This window comes from Hemibagrus wyckioides, linkage group LG03 (genome assembly GCF_019097595.1).
Source record: "Hemibagrus wyckioides isolate EC202008001 linkage group LG03, SWU_Hwy_1.0, whole genome shotgun sequence".
Taxonomy (NCBI): domain Eukaryota; kingdom Metazoa; phylum Chordata; class Actinopteri; order Siluriformes; family Bagridae; genus Hemibagrus; species Hemibagrus wyckioides.
The window spans coordinates 27,303,405-27,326,645 of NC_080712.1; the positions used below are offsets into that span (position 1 = coordinate 27,303,405).

Consider the following 23,241-nt stretch of genomic DNA (forward strand, 5'->3'; position numbering starts at 1 on the left):
GTCAATGTGCAAACTCCCACAAGTGTAAAAACTACAAGATGACCAAGCACAAGATGGTGTATCCCACAGTTACTACACTAGATACTTCAAGTAGCCCTTAAACCAGTTGATTACTTAACCAGTTTAGTCAATGCCAGAATACTACGCTGCATACCATGGCCATTTCAGACAACAATATTTCCATTTAATGCATTTGGCAGATGCCCTTATCGAGAGCAACTTATGTTTATCCTATTTAAAGAGCTGAATAATTGAAGGTTAAGGGCTTTGCTAATGGTGCTGGCTGTGGTATCCTGGTGGTCCTGGGATTTAAACTCATAACCATGTAGTAGTCCAACATCTTAACCACTGAGCTTTTACTTCCCCCAACACCACCCAGCACCGAGACTGCCAATCTGCATCTGAATATCCCTTATACCCTACAGTAAATGACAAGCAGTATATCTAAGGAGTAGTATGTCTGATATATCGCTGCTGTTCCTATGGAAAGCCAAACCAACTGGTTCAGGATGTGTGAACTCACAGCTTGAAAACACAATCCAGGGAACCAAGGAGTTCACAGACTGTCTCCCTGGAGAAACTCCCCACTCTAAACCTGGCAACCGAGTCTGATTGTCCTTCAGGGATATCCGCATCCTAGAGGAGTGTAGAAAGCGAGCACATTGCTACACTGGCTTGTTCAAGATCCTAAAACATATTAATGATGTTGCATATAAACTAAACCTGCGATGTCACTGATGCCTACCTCCATCGTTCCACATTTCATGCCTTAAACCATTAGCACCTGTAACTTCACTACACAGAGTACCACACAGCCTCCAAACATTACCTTTTCAGATTACACACTTGTGCACAATGAAAGACAACATTATGTAAGCCCTCTTTATTCACATTCACCTTCAGATGTCTGTAATTCTCTCCAGTCATTACCCATGCTTGATTGACTGAGAAATGTCTTCTATAAAGCTGCTCTTTACCTGCACTTGTGTCTGCATTTGGCTTGTGAGACAATACAGAAATTAAAATGATTCTACAGCAATATTTTATATATATATCTTACTGAGACCAATGAAAAGAGGAAAGGTTAAAATTCTTCCCATATAACTGTAAATTCAACAGTGCAAACAGGAAGTGCTCTCAAAGCAGCTTTAACCAAATAAAAATAAAAAAAGGCCACTTTTATTGCTCCCTTAATCAGTACAGTTTTCAGCAATGCTAGCATGATCGCAAAAGGGTTTCCTAATAACCAATAAACCTTATAGAGTGATTCATTTCCATTGGCAAACATACTGTAACATGAGATTGAAACCCTAGGACTGATGGTTGCTGATAGTGTGCGACAATGTAGAGCTGATTAATTTTATGTTTCTGAAATGGATAAAATTGAAAAATAAGGGAATTTCCAAGTGATCCCAAACTTCCGAACAGTAGTGTATTTTTGCTTTGCATTTATTTCTGCAATTCCAAGCATTATGCATCCTACTTTTGGGTCTAATTACTTCATAGCAGATCATTTTATACTGTGGAGACACAAAGCAATTTTACCAACAGCAAATCATGCTAATTAATGTGTAGCAGCTTTAAACAGCATTTCGATGCATAGTATATCGCTTGCCCGGAAAACATAGCTCCAGCACTGCATGGCTGATTACATTCACCACGTGTTCTCTTGTGAAGTCAAGAAGTCAATGCCAATACAGAGCACTTTGAAGGAAATCTTTTCTTCTCAGGTCTCTTCTAAAGTGTTCATTTCTGACGGGAAATATGGATGCACACCTTTTTCCCCATTTTGTGCTACATGAAAACAAAGGGTGAAAAACGAGTTGAATTAATTATCACCTGAGTAGGTTGTAATTATGGACCCTTAAAAGCTCACAGAACATTCCAGATATAAATACTAAGGTAGAAAATCTGAAAATTGACAACACAAAGGCCTGCCAGAAAACTCATTTTATGTATGCATATTCAAAGCCTGATTATTATACGAGTGATTATTGCTATGACTATATTTGTGTTTCATTATTATTTGTGATTTGATACAAAGGTGATTTGAGAAGACACAAAATACACAACATTCTGGGTTCATTTCTTGTAACCAGGTTGATTCAGCATCACCTTGTTCTGACTGTCTTGTGTTCGCATCCATTCAATTCAATTTATTTGTATAGTGCTTTTAACAATGGACATTGTCTCAAAACAGCTTTACAGAAGCACAGAAACATAGAGAAAAAGGGAAAAAACTATAAAGGTTAAAGTTAAGTTTCTATTTCGTCCTTAATGAACAAGCCTGAGGTCACAGTGGCAAGGAAAAACTCCCTGAGACGATATGAGGAAGAAACCTTGAGAGGAACCAGCTTCCTCATTTGTGTGACACTGGACAATATATAATGTCCTTTCTACAACAGCAACCAAGGGCTCTTAAGAAACTAATAGGTCAGTGTTACTGAGTTCATTATAGACACTAAGTCCTTGCTGTCACAAGCTGACAGATGCAATGGCAGTTCATTGATGGTGTAATAGTCTCCAAGTGGCTCTGTCCATGGCTGTCTCCTGGTCACAGGCTGTCCATGCGGATCCATGCAGTCCAAGCCACAACTAGGGGTAGAGCGCCTGGATGGATCAGGCAGGTCCGGAAAGAAGAAGGGGTCACACTGGAAACTCGGAACAGTGAGAGCTCGGGAGTGGGACGTATAGCTCGACAGAGAAAGAGAGAGAGAGAGAGAGAGAGAGAGAGAGAGATATTAGGTATAGTTATAACACATATCATAACTAAACCTCACCATGAAGGAAAAGCCCCAGGATCTGATTAAAACAATTAAATGTATAGGGAAATGTGTAGGCACTTCAAATGACTTTCCAGAAATCTCGAGAAATCTAATTATGACCCTTTCGGCAACCCACTTTAATTACTTCCTGTTTTTGTTTGCTCTGACTGTCTGTGTTAATAGGTTTCATATATTACAGTACATCCAGTTCCAAGGCATCATTACTGTTGCCTCTGTATATATTATACACTTGAAATGTTATAAGAATTATGATTAAAAAAACGAAATACTTGATGCGTTACCATGTTAATCATTTCTTCCACACTTTGTTGTGACTGAATTTTTAATATCAGAATCTAGATGATATCAAATGATACACTGAAACACAGGAACAGAGCTCATCAGGGTGAAATGGTGCACAGGTGAGGGCAATTGGGGCATGTGACATGAGCGTCATGATCATGTGACGTGAGGGCTGATGGGTAATGTAGTCCAATGCAGATTTCAACCTAACCATGACAACTGTGCTGAAAACCCAGAGCATTTTTACATCTAATGTAAAGCCAATATCATGCCAATGGTTAGCTACAGTGGTCCACATGATCCACACTTTATGAACTGATAGATTATCTACTGGTTGATTTGAATACAGAGGTAACAGGTAATGTTGTTACCATGCGTGGGCCATGCAGTCAAGCTTTGTCAGGTGAAGTGACAGGTCAGACACAAAGCGAGACATGATGGAGGGTTACATGACAGACTCCTCAAATCTCAATTTGTAAGAGATTTAGTGGCATGTCAAGTGGCAGCTGCTTCAGGCTGTGCAGGATCAATTTGTCATATTTAAAGTTGTTAGTGTTGAAAGGTGATGTTACATAAGGTAGCTGTCAGGTGGTAACTTTGTACTTTTTTAAAATGTATTATATAATAATTTTAGCTATTTTTGTTTACATTTTAATTAATTAATTTAGAGTAATGCAATGGTACTTGTTAACCTGTAAAATGTATATTATTTTTATTGTTTATTGTTTAATTATTTATTGTTGCTTCTTGTCTCCTCTTAACAACAAAATGACTCATTAATATGTTGTTTTTACAAAAACGTTGTTTGTGGAGTAGGTTTCACTATTTTTAATGAGCAGAAGAGGATAATGAATCCAGCTCCAGTGCTAGTTAAACTACTTTGGCTTCTAATGAAGAATTTTCTTCAGAGAGTTACTTTAATCTTAAAAGGTTAAAAAGTTCTGTGCATAAAAATATGTCAAGTAAACACACTGGTTTTTTGACAGGAGCAGCTATTTTTGTGACATTTTATACCCCTTGTGAAACACCATCATGCTATTGAGCTGCTTTTCTTCACTGGGCCTGAAGCTGTAGTCAAGATAGAGTGAATCACGGATAGTCTCAAATGCAAGCTGAAAATCTGCAAAATGAGTTTTATTTGCACTCAGTATTTCCAGGGTTGCTTTATTATCTTTTGGATAAAAGTTTTAGAGCAAGGTTGCATGTGGGAAAAGCAGGTACTTGTATATATTAATAATCCGTGTACTCTAAGATCTTAAAGCAAATAAATGAAATGAAATTGAATCCATCCATTTTTACAAACATAAAGTAGAATATTGCAAAGGAAGCGACCATGAAAGCACAGAAAGGCTTTCTTCAATATACAGACCTGTTTCTGTTGTAAGATATAGCGAAGATTGGCATGGGGAAAAGGATTAGAGAATAGCCAAACCAGCCTTAAAAATATATTGATGTAAAAAAAAAAAAAGTGTTAGTTTTGTTTCTAAGGTGCAATGAATGAGGCTATTTTAATGATGACAGAAATATGAAAAGGTTCTACCACACGTTTTTCTTTTTCACACTTTGACACTTAAATAGCTGTGATATTTGAGTTTATATATATATACACACACCAACCAGGCATAACATTATGACCACCTGCCTAATATAGTGTTGGTCCACCTTTTTGCTGCCAGAACAGCCCTGACCCATCATGCACTGTGTATTCTGATACCTTTCTATCAGAACCAGCATTAACTTCTTCAGCAATTTAAGCAACAGTAGCTGTTGGATCGGACCATGTGCCAGCCCTCGCTCCCTACATGCATCAATAAGCCTTGGCCACCCATGACCCTGTCGCCAGTTCACCACTGTTCCTTCCTTGGACAACTTTTGATAGATACTGACCACTGCAGACCGGGAACACCCCACAAGAGCAGTTTTGGAGATGATCTGATCCAGTGGTCTAGCCATCACAATTTGGCCCTTCGTCAAACTCACTCAAATCCTTACTCTTGCCCATTTTTCCTGCTTCTAACACATCAACTTTGAGGACAAAATGTTCACTTGCTGCCTAATATATCCCACCCACTAACAGGGGCCATGATGAGGAGATCATCAGTGTTATTCACGTCAGTGGTCATAATATTATGCCTGATCGGTGTATATACACAATAGATGTATATAGTTGTACCATAAATGCTTACTTGAATTGAATTGAGTGCCAAATGCCTCTAGATTTTGTTTTTGGTCAATATATGATGGCCTTTCTTTTATTGTTATATAGATTTATTGTTCCGATAAACAGATAACACCGTGCTGTATTTCAGTGATGCACACTGTGAGGAGGATTTACTTTTATAGCCACCGGGCGCACTTACAGAATTACAGTATTCAATAGTTATTTATTACCAGCATAAGGCGTGTTTTGTCAATAGTACATGAATTAATTATAAATAAAAATCAATGGAATCGTGTAACAAACTAAATACTGCTTCCTTCTGGTCAGTCTATAAAGCAGGTACGGTGGGAAGCTAACCTCTTCCTGAACTCCGTGTGGAATTACTGTCCCCTCCCTTCCGCTTTCCCAGGGGTGGGCGGGGCTACAAGTGGGAGGGGCTCAGGGAAAGCGTGTGACGCCAGCCTGGAATGAAGGAGTGAGTGAGTGAGTGAGTGTTTTCCGGGTCAGAAAGTGGACTAAGAGGAAACAAACTACGGGAAATACACGACGGCGATCCCAGCGCGGTAGACATGTAAACGATTTCGCGGAATAAAGTATGGGAAGTTTGGTCAACATTCCAGCCAAGACGGTGCGATAACGATGGAAGGGGCGACGCTTGAGAAGTGGAGTGGAGAGTTTGCTCGGTGTTTTTAGCCCATGTTCCCGTGTACAGTGGTGAAACCCGGCCCGGGACCTGGTCCATCGCCTGCGCTTGAAATCTGCATCAGACTTGACGAGATTTATTGTAACTTGCAGGCTTGATTAGTTGTAACTGAACAGCGTCGTGTTGTGAGAGTAACCATGTTTCACTGTATCCCCCTGTGGCGGTGTAACCGTCATGTCGAGACGATTGACCGGCGCCACTGTTCACTGCTTTATGTCCCAGACGAGATTTATCGCTATAGCCGCAGTTTGGAAGAACTTTTACTGGACGCGAACCAACTCCGAGACTTACCCAAGGTGAGCAAGAAAAACACACAAACCAGGCAGGGGGAGATCTAAAACCTGTAGGATTTCACTTCAGCTGACCAGACCCTGTCCACCTTATGTTATTACTAACCTATTAAGTGTTGTTGATTCTCTATAACTTGTGCACGCACTTACAGGAACTCACCTGTGGCCTAAAACTTTCAGTCTCGAGGCCCAGATTTGATCAGAAACCAAGATTAGACTCATGTCATGGTGCAGAGCCATGCTAAGTTATGTTGTCTTTATTTGTCACATATACATTACTGCACAGTGAGATTCTTCCTTCACATATCCCATCCTTGGGGGTTGGGGTCAGAGCACAGGGTCAGCCGTGATGCAGTACCTGGAACAGGTGTAGTTAAGGGCCTTGCTCAAGGGCCCAACAGTGGCAGCATACTCTTCCAATCTCTCTCCTATCAATCACACCGATGCTGGCCAGTCATGGGTGTGTCTGAGCTCATATGCAAGTGTAATTGAGTGGATAGTGCCTACCTCCAGGTGCGTTACGCTACCCCCTGACATTGCCTGAGCAGCAGTCTGAAAAGATGTCTTCGGCTGATTTCACGTGTCTCAGAAGAAGCATTTGATAGTCTTCACTTTCCATAGTGGGTAATTAACGCCCCATGCTCTTCTGGCTTAGTGATCCTTACTTTTGGTTCAGGTCTTCGGAGCAGATGAAAGTATAGATAGTGTTACACTCCTGTATATCTTGTATGTTTACTGTTGAATTTTTGGAGGGTGGTCTGAGAAAATCTACTATAAATTAAGCATGTGAAATAAGTGTATGAGCTATACTGTTTGTTCCTAGACTTCATTCACTGAGGGCTTGATACCCCTATCCTCAGAGTGGAGCGAACTGGCAAGACCAAAACAGGAAAAATGCCTAATTTGGACTGGTTAATCTTGTTTCTCAGCCTAGAAGCTGGTAGTCAATAACATGCGATTACAGAAACTACGGGACGTGTCAGGTTGAAGTCTGGGGCAACTGAATATACAGATGTCTTGGCTGCTAATCATTATATTAAAATCATATACTGCACAAAAGCAAACTTATTTAATGCGCATAATGTAGTAATCAGCTGTGCTATGTGTGTTACATTAAGCAGACATGATTAAGGAACTAATTAGGAACTGTTATAAACTGTTTCTAGTGTTTACAACCTGTAAGTGTACCTTCGGTTGGCAGGTTTCAGAAAAGTGACACAGTTTTTAACTGTTTGTCAGATTTTGTGTCGAAAACAATGTCACTGTGGTGCTCTCGCATTTCTGTTGAACAGACTTCATAATCCCCCTTTTCTTCTTTCACTTTCTCTACATCACAGATACACTGTCTATATTTTGCAGAAGTTTATTTGATTTAATTAAAACAATCATGTCCCCTGCTCATCCTTTACTCAAAGTAGAGTGAGCATGGGGCAGCGGGATTCCCGCCCCAGTGGGTCTTTATTAGCACTTGTTACAGTTTCAGTTTTTGCAACTAGGTGCATTACAAAGCTGTATGAGATGTGAGCGCTCTTCTTAATGATTGCTCAACAGTCTAGAAAGATGAGCAATGTAATGGAATTTTGGTCTCTAAATCAAAGTTGTTGTTCTCTAAAGGAGGTAGTTAATATTTCAGCAGCGTATTAAATAAGCTCATTTCCCAAAATTGATGTAACTGCCCTCCAGTTTCTCTCTCTTTCTCAAAACGTAGGCAAACATGTAGCCTAATTTAAAGCACAGTGACCCTGACCAGGCAGAGACTAAGGATGCCCACACATTTTTGAAAATCAAGCTTCAGAACCACATAATACTGGATAAGTGCGCCATGCAAAGCTGTTAAATTGACCAAAAGAGCTGCTTACAGTGTGCCCTGACATGTAACTAATCAAATCCCTCAGCAGCTCACTGAACCCATATCAGACAAATGGCAGAATCTTCTGATCTCCTCACCAGATCGTTGATGAATTTAGTTGGTGTCAGAGCTCCACTAAAACAAAACCTTGCTTTTGATTAGACGTCAGTTTGACCCAGCTTGGCATTTTCAATCAGTTCATCTCCAGCAGTGTCTCTGTAACTTCACTGAAAGGGGAAGGTGAATATGTTAATACGTAACTGTAAGTAATTCCTCATTGTAATGAGTAATACAGATAAATCTTGTTTAATTTCTGATTTATTAAAGTTTATCTTACAAGACTTCATTTAGACAGTTAAAATGGAAATCTGTAGATCTGTTGTTTTAATTTAATTTAATTTAATTTAATTTTTTAAAGGGCGATTATGTCTTTGGAAAAGGTTCCCATAACATGTCAGTAGTATCCGGTTCCTGCCATGACCTTGAGAACGAGCAACCACAGCAGTCACGTTATCCATAATTTACATTTCTATTTCCAAACCAGAGAATTAGTCCTGTTCCTTAACAAAATAAACAGATTCACTGGAAAGCCAACAGTAGTTTCAAAACAAGAATTGCAACATAGGTGTCGAGGTTATCAAGATTTATTTCCATTGCTTCTAACAGGATTTGTTTTTTTCTTTAAGGTTTGCTGCTTAAATGAACAAACTTGAGCAGCTACTTTTTTTTTTTTTTTAAATCACCTACATGTGTAAACATGAAAACTGGATGTGTATTTCAGTTTCGCTTTTAAAGGTGCTGTGTGCTACACTTGAATAATTCCTGCTTTTAACCATTTAATGTATGAACGTCACTTACGTATACTGTATATCCCTTTCACATGGAGATTACGTGGCATGTAGGGCAGTGATGTGATCACTTAGAACTGTTTGATTAAGGTAAAAATACACCCTTAACAAAAAGATATATACACCGACCAGGCATAAGATTATGAGCAGTGAGAGGTGAAGTGAATTACACTGATGATCTCCTCATCATGGCACCTGTTAGTGGGTGGGATATATTAGGCAGCAAGTGAACATTTTGTCCTCAAAGTTGATGTGTTAGAAGCAGGAACAATGGGTAAGTGTAAGGATTTGAGTGAGTTTGACAAAGGGCCAAATTGTGATGGCTAGACGACTGGATCAGAGCATCTCCAAAACTGCAGACCGGTGTTCCCGGTCAGTGTGTCTATCAAAAGTTGTCCAAGGAAGGAACAGTGGTGAACTGGTGACAGGGTCATGGGTGTCCAAGGCTCATTGATACATGTGGGAAGTGAAGGCTAGCCCGTGGGCTGTTTTGGCAGCAAAAAGGGGGACCTATCCCCCCCCCCTGTTGCCTGCCAAGTATCTTTTCTCTTCCGGATCTTTTCCTCATAGAAATTATATTTATTATAATTAGCAACAGTATATTTTTTAATATATTTTATTATAGCTAACAAAATTGATATATTTATTATTAACCCTAACCATTTAGCTGAAAGAACACAGCAACCATAAATATTTGGACATTGACAGAGTTATTGTTATTTCAGCTATCAATAGAATCAGTAGAATAGAATTGATGAGAATGAAAGGAATATGAGTTCAACCTGCAGAGCTTTAATATCAGCCAGTTGGCTTCCTTATATTGGTGATAAACCCTCTGGTGAAGTCTTCTCTTGATTTTTGACCTTGACACAGAGGCACCTCCCTCCTGAAGAGTGTTCTGTATCCACCCAGCTGTTTTAAACAGGTTTTTTTTCTTCAGAAGGGAAATAATGCTGTCATTCATCCAAGGTATTTTCCGTATCCGGTCCTTTTGCGTTCCTGTATGTTTTTTTTGTAGTTAATAATCTACCAAATAGTTGATATATGGCCACGCCTAATGCTTTTGCAACCTCTCTGATGGGGTTCTTATGATTTTTTTTCAGCGTAATCATCAGCTCTTTGGACTGGATATTGAGAGTTTACAGCTAGAGATTCCAAATGATTGAAATCAACTCTTTTATCTGATTAGTTGTATGTGAAATAAGTTGTGAGGGAATAAAAGACACCTAGTTGTGGAATAGCTAAGCATATACAAACTGCAGTAAATCCTACACTGATCGAAGCAACCTCCAGTGTATTCTTATTAATTCAGTTTAATTCCAATAACATTCTCAATCGCATGTTCTAGACCTGACTGTAGTTTTGTCACCTGGATGCTGTAGATTTGTACCTAAGAACCGCTGCTGTAATCCTAAACAACTCATCCCAAGACTTCTTTTCAACACATGCAGCATTATTTACCTTTACAGTTATAATCCCTCTATCCGATATCACCCAGAAGAGCACCGGTTCCTCAGTTTCATCATCTCAGGGACTTGATCCTTGCTGTTGTCACCTCTGACTTACTCATTAGGGATCTAAATATAAATCTGCATCCGGATTTCTGTAAAGCTGCTTTGTGATAATGTCTGTTGTTAAAAGTGCTTTGCAAATAAAATTAATTGGATTTATCGAGTTGAGGTAGACGCAGGAACAGCAGCTCGCCAGGTTGACCGAGCATCAGGAAATGTTAGCACAGGGATTATTATAGACACGAGAAGACGACTTCACCTTTTAATAACGAATGATTGATTTCACTTGACCAGGAACCTTAAACAGGAAGTTTTAGTCTTTTGAGTAATGTTTTTAAATTGATTAAATAGTGTGAAGTTCAGTGAGATTAATTTGTGGATTCTGTTATTAGTTGGTATTATGATGTCTGCAATTTTAGCTTTAACTGACTTCTGCTGTTTCTTCAATTTTTACAGACCACATTTAATGATTTTTTTTTTTTTTTTGCGTTAATTATAAATTAAACTTGAAATTTTTTTAATGTTATGTAATTTCTAGCACATTTTTATTTATTTATTTTTTTTTTTGGAAAATATGGCAGAATTTTTAGAATTTTTAAAAAGTTTTTCCTTGTACATTTTTGGCACATTGTGTGTATTATTTCCAAAAATAAGTAAACTTTAATTCAAATTTTATTAGTCACCTACACGGACATACACGGTACAACATACAGTGAAATGCTTTTTAGGACTAAAATACAATCAGATAGAATAGTGTCAAAAAGGAGGATAAAAAAAACCTGAATATGGAATGAAATTAAATAGAATAAGATAAAAGAAAAAATGAGGTAAAATGATACAAGATAAAGTGCAAATAGCGGTGGAAAGAAGAGTAGCAAGTGAAAAAGTGGTGTTAGCGGTACAGTAGGGGAAAAAAAAAATGCACAAGTTACTGATGAAATACAGTGGCATGAATACAGGATGATTGTTATGAATAACTGTTGTGAATAAACTGTGTGTATGTGTAATTATGAAGAAAAACGCATTAGGAATTAGGAAGAAAGCTTATGAGGTAGTAATCCTCACAAAAAAGGGAACCCAACGATTCCCTACACCCTATGGCAGGAAACGGACAAGTACACAATGCAAAATAATACAAAAAGTGGAGCTTGAAAGAGGGAGTGTTGCCTTGAAAAAGACAACAGCAAGAAAAGCTTTGCTGAAATAAGTACTACGGTTTGAAGTCTGAAAAGTAAGGAGGGGTGGAGCAGGAGGAAAGAAACCTGTTCAACAAATGTAAAATATGAGAATGTGGAAAGTGCAGATAGAGGGCCGTATGGACAGTCCAGAAATAGTTCACATTTCATGCAGGCGCTGGCTGTAGAGCTAATGAGTGGCTAAGTGTAAATCATCAGGTAACTGGAGCTGATGATCGTCTATTTGTATTCTACTGCTACTGTTTTAATTTTTCATTTATTTTCTAAATATTAAAATTTAATCTATATTTTGTTTTAATCCTGAAACCATTAAACTAATCCCTAATGCGGTTTTTCAAAACGTGATTCACCTTTTGTGTGTCATGCGATGTGATGTACCTACACGAAAGAGCCTTAAAGTTCATGTCGGAATGCAGGCCAACATGGCACCTATAGACATGAAATTTTTGCCATTCCTGAACATTCCTGCTCATTGCCTCATTCTACAGACCGCTGGAGTGTTTGATTAACTTAATGAACTTGTTTAGCTGTTTGGAGAGTAAACAGGAGTGGCAGAGATACAGCCTGTTTGTTAAGGACCGTCGAGTGTTTAAAAACTGTAATAAAGTAAGGCAATAAAAACCTCTTGCTGATGCAAGATGACATGGAACTCATCGTCAGGATGCTGTGTGAGATTAATATTTGTGCTGCCAATTAATAAGCCCTAAATTAGGGGTATGTATGTATGTATGTATGTATGTATGTATGTATCTATATAGCTACAAACGCACACACACCTGAGGTCTAAAACTGTGCGGGCGTGTCAGATTGAAAAGTTATTGACTGTGGCGTTTCCTGGCAGTGTAAACACCTCGACAGCACAGCAGACAGGAATGACAAAGCGTCATGTTTCCAGCAGTGCTTTTTCTTGCATAATCTTGTTTTACAATAATAGACACCTCTACCCTATATAAAAAGATCTAATTTACAACTAAGTACCAAAAAACTCTCAACTCTATAATGCACTTTATAAATCACTTCATGTGCTATGTGTAGGACATTCTAGAACCAATAGAATGAATAAAACTATAAATAAATAAAGTTTCATCCTGTCAGCAAAGAGATGATGAGTTCTATGGGAGTTTAGAGAGCAGAATCGGGAGGCTCTGTCTCTCCGGTCAATCACAGCAGTGCTGGCCAACCCCGAGTGTCTAAGAGCTCATGTATGTGGAAGAGGGTAGAGTGCAGTTTATGGTTATATGTGTATAGAGGTCTACACTGTCTCTGCCTTAAAGAAGGGCATTAAAGCACGACTCCCATCTGCCCCACTGTGATATTAATACACCAACTCTATTTAATTCCTTATAAACCCGTTCAGCTCTTCCTTACACTTTGTATATGCCGTGAATTCCTTTTCAAATCACAGTATGCCCCAGTGTTATGGCCTGTAGCAAAGACCCGAACTCTTCTGTCAGTATTCATCCTTTTTTATCCCTCATTTACTCTTTTGTTGCTTGATACCAGTGTCTTTAAACACCTGAGGATTTAAATCTTCAACTTGCTTGTTACGTATCACGTAACACTGACCCCAAATCTATTTTTCTTTAATAGAAATCTATTTTTCTTTAAAAATAAATAATTTGTTTTGCATTATAGTTAAAAAGGCAGATTGTACCAGTGTTTTATCTTATACCTTAAAGCAAGAGCTGCTACTTTTTCAGAATGATCCAAATATAAAATATGCTAATTTGCAGCTTCAGCTATTTGGTATTGTATTTAACAGTATACTTAAAGACTAAAGCTCATTTTTGTTTACTCGTTAGATAGAAAATTGGCTAGTCATCCAGAAACAGGAGGAATATATATATATTCTATATATATATAACTATAGGAATAGTTCTCAGTTTGTTTCCAAATCTCTTCAACAGAGACGCAAGTATATGCTAATCTCTTGCAGTGTAATGGAAATTTGCATTTTTTTTTGGAGAATTTTAAGATATGAGGTTCTAATCTGACGAGCGTGAGTCCAGTGTGCTCTGCTTGTTGCTGTGGGTACGGTACAATGTCTCTCAGGAGACTTTACAGCTTGCAGGCTGAGCCTGAGGAACAGGACAAGTGAGATTTTTTTCTGACACTCGTTGCAACCATTTTCAACACAGTGACACCCGGTGGGATTTAGTTACACAGAAGACAAGCTGATACGTTCTCAGTTTCTCGTCGTTGAGCTGCATATCGTCCAGAAGGATGGTGCATTTTAAAAGGAAAAACGGGCAGCTGTGGGAAGAATGGCGTCGAAGGCACTTCAAAGCCGTTCCAGTGGCTTGTTATGGGCCAAACATCTTAACCCACATACAGTCACCTAGTTGTATGTTGACTGTTTTTTGCACAGGAAGTGCTGGAGGTCTGTCCAGGTTACTGCTGATGCTGCTGCAATTCAAAGAAATGAATAATGTCTAGTGCTTTGCTAGGAGATGTCGAAATGTAAAGCATGAATTACTTAATCATTCTGTCAGTGACACCTGATATATCTCAAGAACGAGTTATTAAATGTCCATAAGATTTATATGGATTTATCAGTCTAACGAGCACAGGAACTGATTAGATTTTGAAGTATGAGCAGCATCAGATGTCTGAAATATATCCTTTTTTTATATCCTGTTTGACCCCCCAGACATGTTTCTTTCTTGTTCATGTTCAAAAAAAATTAAAATGGCATATTTTTAAGGCTATCTACAATTTAACTTGTTAATTTTTTGCCATCTGTTTATCCATGCTCCCGTCCACTCGTCCTCCCATCTGTCCACACGTCTGTCTGAAGTTCGCATAAGCGCAACATCTCAAGAACGGGTGCTTGAATGCTTGTAGGGTTTCTCCAGAGTTGTTATGCTATCCAGCGAAAAAAACCTATTGGCTACTGGAATTGATCCAAACTTGGGTCAAGGTCACATCAAGGTCAAATAAGCCTGAACGGATTGGACTTCTTGGCGGTGGTGGCTTCCCCATCAATCTCCCCAGTAGTGTCGAGATTTACTGCATTATGATTGATATTCTCATATTTATTCATGTCAGCATAAAGCATATGATGTATGGAATTGGTCAGGACAGGTTTTTAATAATATCTTGCAAATTCCTGGCCCTTGCTAGACTTGGAAAGACAATTTTCCATTATGTTTAACAAAAACGTCCACCTGTTGATGCTTTCTGTGTGTATAGTTGTCATTAGCATAGTCCACACTAGCATGGCATGTTTTTATTGTTTTGGCCAAACTACTGTAGTTTTCCTAAAGGTTTCAGTCCACATGGACAAAAAACATGAAAAATGACAGAAAACCGCATACGAACTGCCTTTTTTGGTTTGATTTAGTGACATAAGTTTAAAACACACTCACCTTGTCACTTATGCAAAGTGGCTTAAGATAAAATGAACATAGCTCCTACAGAAAATGAACAGAAAGTTGGGTCTTTGTTTGAAAAAGGATTATTTTTTTTGTGTGTTATTTGAAAATTGATAATATGCTTTTCAATGCAATTGCTTTTGAATTGAATAAAATAAAACTCTGTGTCTGATCCAGAAGATTAAACATCAAATTCAGGCGTAATGTTGTTTGGCGTAACTCTGAATGCTTTGCATGAAGGGTGCACAAACTTTTGCACGCCACACAGTTATTATACTATGATGAATTTATTTTTTTTACGAGCGAGTATGCGCAACAACCACGAGCTATTTTGTCACCGTGCCAAGTCCGGGAATAACGATCGCAGGATTTTCTCATCTTTGAAACTGTCAGTGCTGGAAGTGGAGGCGACGCAGAAATTAGGGAGGAGGACGGGGATTTGAATACCCGGTCGCATTTACATTTACAGCATTTAACCATCGAAGTGGCAGTTTTTGAATATTGAAATAAGTGTTCTAGAGATTGTTGTGCTCTTTGTCAACACGTCAGTGAGAAACTGTGGAAAAAAGATAAACCTGGCTGCGTTTTGTTCACGGTGTTTGAGGTGTTTTTTAATTTTCAGTCACTGGTTTAGTAAATAAAACATGCAGTGACGGTTCTAACTTTCTGAACATTTGGAATTTTACGCTAACATTGAAGAAATCCTGAATTGTTTCTGTTCAGTTTTTCTGTCAATTGAAGAAAAATGTTTTTGCATGCTCCTAAACGATCCCTGAATGCTCCACATTAAAACTTCTCTTTTATTGAATATAAAATTAGGCCCGATGATTCATTCATTCACCCACAGGAAGTGTTTCATCTTATTCAGGGTCACACACTCATTCATACCTTGGAAAAATTTAGGGAGGAGGTTGGACGAAACTAGAGAACCCACAGGAAACCCATGTTGAAATGGGAGAACGTGTAACAGTGTACCCCCCCCCCCCCCAAAAGTTCTAGTGTCTAGCATGATCGCTAACCTTTCCTGAGCCCGTGTCTCGAACCGTTGACTGTATTTTATCAATCACAATAATGTTTGCTAATGCTAACCATTAAGGAGGACTACTTGTGTGTGTGCTCTACTGTCGCACTACAACAAGAAGTATCATCTCAGATAGTAGGCTTTTTTCAACTCATACTGGGGTTGTAAAGGGTCTTATTTTATTAATGAATAAGGACTGAATGCCTCTGGAAAAATCTTTCGATACGCTCTATCTGTTAGGCATGCGAGAGGACAGAGTGTCACTGCGCACCAAATGACTCCACAATGTATGTAATGATACAGTGAGAAAGCACTAGTCTTCCTGGATTAATCGAAAGCATCAGTACTTGCAGTGTAAGGGAGTGATGGAGGTGTTGGTGGTTACAACTTTTTCAGTAGCGAGGTCAAAGCATCACAATGTTTTAAGTAAAGTAATCTCGAAGCTCGGAGTAGCAGCTGATTGCTCTGATGTAGCGTCTATTAGAGCTTACGAATAGAGGAAATGAATTCTTCTTATCTGCGCCTCTCTTTTGTGACCTGACCACTAAAACACAAGCACTGGAGTGAGGAACTAAATGGACTTTTTTCTTTTTTCTCCTGCTTTTTTCCCCCCTCTCTCTCGCTCTCTCAGTGAACTGCTGCTGTGTAAGCTCTCAGGACTCGTTGTTCATTATAATCACGTGTCCCTTTTCACGTACAAGTCGATGGCAGCAGCAGTGAGGGCTTGCAGCACATTTATCTTAAAGGACTCTTCAGACATTTCTTTTAATTCATTTAAGTCAGGGACAGAAGAAGATTAACACAGGAGTAAGGACCAGCAGGACCTTTCACTTATCACAAGCATTCTAGAATGTTCTCTCCTTTACTTCTCTAGTAACTTTATAGTAACATTATTGGCTGCAACAATAAAACTCTATAAAATATATAATATACAAGGCATTTCCAGGGCTTTTTGGAAACAAGTGCTTGTTAATAAAGAACTATTAATTTGCATTAACCCTTTTTACCAGTACACCTCCGGTGGCCCAGAAATTGAATAAAGGGACATTTTCAATCAGCATAATGAAATAAATTCATTTATGGTCATGAGGTTTGTCAGTGCTTTTCCCTCTGTTGGATAAACTAACACAGTATTTTAGTAGAACAAGCACTTGGGGCATCTCTTATCAGAAATGGGTTTGATAAAATGTGCTAACTAAACTAACTGTTTTTGTGTTTATTTTTTTGTTTTTTGGATCTTTTCTATGAATACATTGCACATAGCGAGTCAAAATATGACAAACACTACAGATTTTTTAAATTCTACTTTCATTTGCGCCATTAAACAGCAATCTAGCATGTGACATGACAAAGAATCTCAGTCCTGAACATGCACACAACCCAAACGACCAGAAATTCCATTTTATTGGGCCTCTGGGGGAAAAAGAGATAAAATGCATGTGGAATTTTTAATGTGGAAAGTGTAGTGTGTACATTGTGAAAACTCTCATACCGACATCCTGAAAGCTCCAGACATTAACTGATAGTTCTTATCCCTTCTGAATATTATGCAAAAGACAAATAAAGTTACTCGACATGGGATTTTATTCTAAATGCGGCAGAAAATCGGTCGGAACAATGAAATCGCTCAGTGTAGTGATGTTTACCATGATGCACATTGCGACACATTGTGTCATCAGAGACACCAGGTCATCCTTCATGTAGATCTCCCTACATTAAACAGGTTTGACTTTGAGTCGAAAGTACGAGTTGTGCACAAAGGCTCTGACGACGATGCAGCTTCCCCCCCCCCCCCCCGAGAGCCCGCAGAAATCATAAGCCAAATTGAATCCTTTCACTTTCTCTGCTCCAGAATTACACAGGGATTTGAAGGCAATATGACAGCTTATGTAACAACTTCAATAATAGATTTTATTTATCTACCTTATTATGTGTGTGCTGACAAACAGGAAGAGCAGCTGTCCGACAAGGAGAGGAGTGGCTTTGGAGCTAAAACAAACATGTTTTTTTTTTTCTTTTTGTCAACTTTCCAGGTGTTTATTAAGGCGGCGAAACACTTTGGGTTATGAATAATAATAAGAGGAAGAATAATGCGTCCTTGTTATTAACCGAATGGAAGTCGGAGTTGCGTAGTGTAGCTGCATGTCAGTATCTGAATGGCTTTTCCGAATGAGATTATGAAGCCAGGTCACATTTATGTAGTTCCCGTAACGGTGGTTAAGACCGCAATTGTGATAAAAGCCACACAGGAGAGGTAGTTGTAGAAGTAGGGCAGATAAAGCGTTAAACGGCTGATTACATCACCGGTGCAGAGATGCACAGAGCTGTTTTTGCCGGGCCACTGGACAATCTTAATTGCTTAACTGTTCTTTTTTGGAAAGGAATCGATCATGGCCTTTCTACAGACATTTTCAGACGGTTTTATGCTTCAGTGATGGAGGCGTTTTTCTTTTTTCCTTCGCATCCTGTCTGTACATAGAATTTGAATTTCTGAAAGGTTTGTGATGAGTAGTGGTGATGTTTTGTCAGCATCTTTTAATTATCAGTTTAAATTTGTTGTAGATCTCTCTTCAGCCTCTCCCTGACATGTTTTGTCCTTTTGTCAGTTTTGGAGGGACGTCCTGTTCTTGTAAATGCCACTTTGCTCCCCCATTTTTCTTCAGTTGTCGACAATGATGTAACCCTCTCCTCCTCCTCCTGATTGATATCTTCTTACCTGCTTTTCTTTGAGCTTCAGCAGTTTGATGAATCCAAAAAAGCTGTGAAGAAAATCCCACTGTAACAGATGATGTTTATTTGGGGTTAAACCACAAGCCAGTGCACTTGGTGTATTTGAGTCTCTGAGTTTTTCTGTCTCTACTATAGATACACTATGCTCCTCTAAGCGAGGAAAAAATGATTGTTTAAATGGTTTCTGTGCTTTTGTTCTCTTTATCATGGTGCTTTTTTCCTATAAAAAGCACCTCTTGGAAATTCGACTTAAAAATTAGAGACCTCTTTGTAAGGAAACGCAGCTCTAGTGAGAAGTAGGAGATCTGATCTGAATAGATAATAGCAAGACGGAGAATAGGGATTTAATTGCAGTTGGTTGATTTCTCATATTAAATGATTTTTGCTTGCTGTTTTTCAGCAATTCTTCCAGCTGGTGAAGTTAAGAAAGCTGGGACTGAGCGACAATGAGATCCAGAGGCTACCTCCTGAGATAGCCAACTTCATGCAGCTTGTAGAGCTCGATGTCTCGCGCAACGGTAGGTGACCCTGGTTTCTTATTATCTCTGTATTTGTCTTTGCTTTTGTATTTGACTGCTTTATATTTGGGTTAGTAGAACCGTACATACGGACTGTATAACCAGCTCTACAGTGGATATTACACCGACAATACGCTTGATCATGATTCCCTTTATCCTGACTTATTCCTAGTTAATTAGAGGAATTCCTATAGCATGATGCTACCACCACCATGCTTTACCAAGGGTCTGCTGGGCTTTAGATAATAATTAGCCTTGTGTTTTTTGGCAAAGGTATATTTTCGAATTGTTCCAAAAAACTTCTGCCTTGGTCTCACCAGTGCTTAACACAATTTACCATGTGGTTTGGCAAAATGTATGATTTTTTAGCTCTTTTTTTCCCCTTCCTCTTTGTCACAACATTGCTACAACATGTGAAGAAAACATAAGAGATAATCACATGAGGATATAAGAGATTATAAGAGTGTAAGAGATTATCACATGCAGGAGGCTCTCAGGAGCCTCTTTGGTAAGTTTTTGTCTTGCCCTTATATCCATTTCAGAGAAACGCCCAGTTCTTGTAAATAAAATCATTGGGATTCATATTTGAGATCTCTCACATTTCCGTCGCCGCTCATGAGCCCTATATTTATGTTAATTGCACATGTATGTGGATTCATTTTAACGAGGATCCTGTACAGATGAGGATAATTTATACTTATTGAGCATAAGCAGTCAAATGATTTTCTGTAATGTTTTTTGTTGCTGAATATCAAATGACCCTAGAACATAATTATGTACCTATACGGTGACTCCCGTATGTTTTTTTCCTCTTTTTTCCACGTTTTTTGTATTATAACTTGGAGTTAATTGGATTTTTCATGTAGGTCCTACATAATATTATAATATTGCTGGAAAAATAATAGCATTTGGTTACTTGCCAAAAAAAAAAAAACCCCGAAAATTGTGTTTGCATCAGTCTTCACCCTGATTGTTTTGAATCCCTTGAAATAAGTTCCTGTTGCCTTTCAAAAATCACTTAGATTGTCGAAGAGGGTCTACCTTTGAGCTATTAAAAGTGTTAAATATACATACACCTGTTCTGTGAACAGCATAACGAAAACCCCTCAAACGTCCCATGGAACATTATTAAATTTGTTCGTAAGAAATGGACAGAGTATGGGACCTCGAGGAAGCCATCGTTCAGAAGTCGTTGACCTTGTAATGAAAGATAAGAGGGTTATAACTCAATGACGAAAACAGAGGCTAAGGCAGTAACTCAACATGATGCTACCAGCATCATGCTTCACTGTGGGAATGGTGTTCTCAGTGTGATGAGCAGTGTTGGGTTTCTGCCAAATATAACGCTTTGTTTCAAGGTCAGAAAGTCTGGTCAGATCAGAGAGATGCTTTTCCTCATGTTTGCTAAGTCTCTAACCTGATTTAAGTTTTTTCATATGGTTCCTCACTCCTTCACGCCCAGCTTATTGGAGCATCCAGGCTACAGTGGCTGCCAGCTCCATCAGAGTTACCCTCAGCTTATTTGGGTGCTTCTCTGAACAACTTTTGTTTGTTTTTTGTTTTAGTTATTAATATTTGGCAAGCTATATAGACAGCCATGCTGTACCTGAACCTTTATCTTACCTTCCTACCTCTAACTGCGAGTTGTTCGCTAATATAAAATTAATGTACAGTTAACATTTCCACTTGTAGCTTCGGGAATTGAATAGTTTGCACTGGTTACACGATATAATACTGCACTATTCACAGTGTATAAATGTATCTATATTTTCTACAGTTAATCTTGCTTAAAATTCTTAGATTTCTTTATATTTTTATCTTTATATTTATTATTATTGTGCACTAACACACTAAGGCAAATTCCTTGTACGTGTAAAACCCACAGTACTTGGCAACAAAGCCGATTCTGATTCTGAGTTTTGTCCCACATTGATATTTGAGGCTGTTTTGTCTAGCTTAATGACCCAATTAAGTTCCTTCTGCTTCCAGGTAGTTAGAAAAATGTGGAAATGTTTAAGGGAGGGATACTGATGCAAGGGACTGTTTAAAAAAACAACAACATCCTGTTTTGAAGAAGAGTTTATGGTGGATTAATGCAACAGTTTAACAGACAGTACAACACCATGAGTTTATTAATGTTTAAAAAAAACACCAAATCTAGTAATAACACCATCCTTTTCTTTTTATTTTTGATCAGGATTTTTTTTATTTTTTATCCCAGAGGCCTTATTATCCTAAATAGCAGTTCTTTTCCGTTGGTTCCCACACACTTGCTTGCACACACCCTGTGTATTTTTTGCATCTTCTCTGTTTTTATTTTTTTTATTTTAAGCCCTCTGAGCTTAGCTATGGCACGGTCATCACTGAGAATATTTCTCTGTTGGGAACACAGCCTGGATGATAATTACCCCTTTTTCTGCTCCGCTGTTTTCAAGTTTCATACGCCAATTTTACAACCTGGACTCCATGTTTGGCAAGGCCGTGCCGTAATTTTGTGGGCGGCTCAAATGGATTTAAATGGCTGTTTCCCTCGAGTCTGTTTGGCGTTTCGTGCCTGGTGTCTGTGTGCGCCGGGGCTAACTCTTTTGTTAAATATCTATAGCAAAATGAATTGAACTTTGACCTGTACACTCCCTGCAACAGAGAGATGCTTAGTATTTTTGTTTAGATTAAAAAATTGAGTGCATTTTTTTTCTCTCTCCTTTTTTTTTTTCCCCCCACAGACATTATCGAGATTCCAGAAAACATTTCCTATTGCAAAGCCCTTCAAGTAGCAGACTTCAGCGGCAACCCTTTGACAAGGTAAATGAAAAACACACACAAACCACATTAATCTAAACACATTCACTTTTCTCTCTCTGATAAATAAGCAGTGAGAGGATTAGTGATAGTCCGTCTTTTTCTATTTCCGTCCTTTTTGTCAGTATCGTCTGATACACCAGCTGTGTGCATTTCCTGTTTTTTTTTTTTTTTAATTCCCGCCTCCATCTAAATTATGTTTGATTTCATTTTTTATGCGTCTGTTCATCCATGAGAACCATGGCTTCTGATTTAAGGTGATTGCACATCTTGGATCGCTGCTACTGTTTTTGTGTGTGTGATTAATGAAAGTGTTCTCTCACTGATTGTACCGTGGGTCTGTGTGTTTCACTATTTGACTTAACAGAACCCTAACAGACCTGGGATTTGGCTGTGGTTAGTGTGAAATACTGATTGGCTTTCACAGTGATTTTGGATCAGGTCTGCTTTCTTTATTAGCAGTTTTGTTTGTGGACTCTGTCCTTGTGCTTGAGCCGTTATTGCCTCTCACTCACAGGTCTGTGTGCATGAAGAACAGTTCACATTCATCCTTTTTATATTTTATAGGCATTACATTTAGTCTCACTATTTTATACTTTTCAGAACTTTTGTGATATTGAAGAAATATTGAATTTTTATTTTAGTAAATGGAAACTCATTTTCTCTCTCTCTCTGTCTTTCTTTTTCTCTCTGTCTCTCTCTTTCTATTTTCTCTCTCTCTTTCTTTTTCTCTCTGCCTCTCTTTCTATCTATCTATCTCTTTCTCTCTCTCTCTCTTTCTGTCTGTCTGTTTCTCTCTCTCTGATACTCTCTCTCTTTCTGTCTGTCTCTCTCTCTCTCTCTCTCTCTCTCTCTCTCTCTCCCCCCCCCTCTCTCTTTCTGTCTCTCTCTCTCTCTCTCTCTCTTTCTGTCTGTCTGTCTGTCTGTCTCTCTCTCTCTTTCTGTCTCTCTCTTTCTCTCTCTCTCTCTTTGTCTGTCTGTCTCTCTCTCTCTCTCTTTCTGTCTCTCTCTTTCTGTCTCTCTCTTTCTGTCTCTCTCTTTCTCTCTCTCTCTCTGTCTCTCTGTCTCTCTCTCCCCCCAGATTGCCAGAGAGCTTCGGCGAATTGCGGAACCTAACATGTCTTTCCATCAATGACATTTCTTTACAAGCGCTTCCTGATAACATTGGAAAGT

At 38.6% G+C, this 23,241-nt stretch overlaps 1 protein-coding gene across 1 annotated transcript in view; it reads left to right on the plus strand.

The window, feature by feature from the left end:
• Positions 1-5,671: 5,671 nt before the first annotated feature.
• lrrc1 (leucine rich repeat containing 1) overlaps positions 5,672-23,241 on the plus strand; it is a 40,236-nt gene continuing 22,666 nt past the window's right edge. Inside the window, exons 1-4 of the mRNA XM_058385976.1 lie at positions 5,672-6,228; positions 19,152-19,269; positions 21,993-22,071; positions 23,150-23,239. Of these exons, the coding sequence (XP_058241959.1) occupies positions 6,070-6,228; positions 19,152-19,269; positions 21,993-22,071; positions 23,150-23,239 (446 nt within the window). The 5' untranslated portion in view covers positions 5,672-6,069. The remainder of the gene's footprint in view (positions 6,229-19,151; positions 19,270-21,992; positions 22,072-23,149; positions 23,240-23,241) is intronic.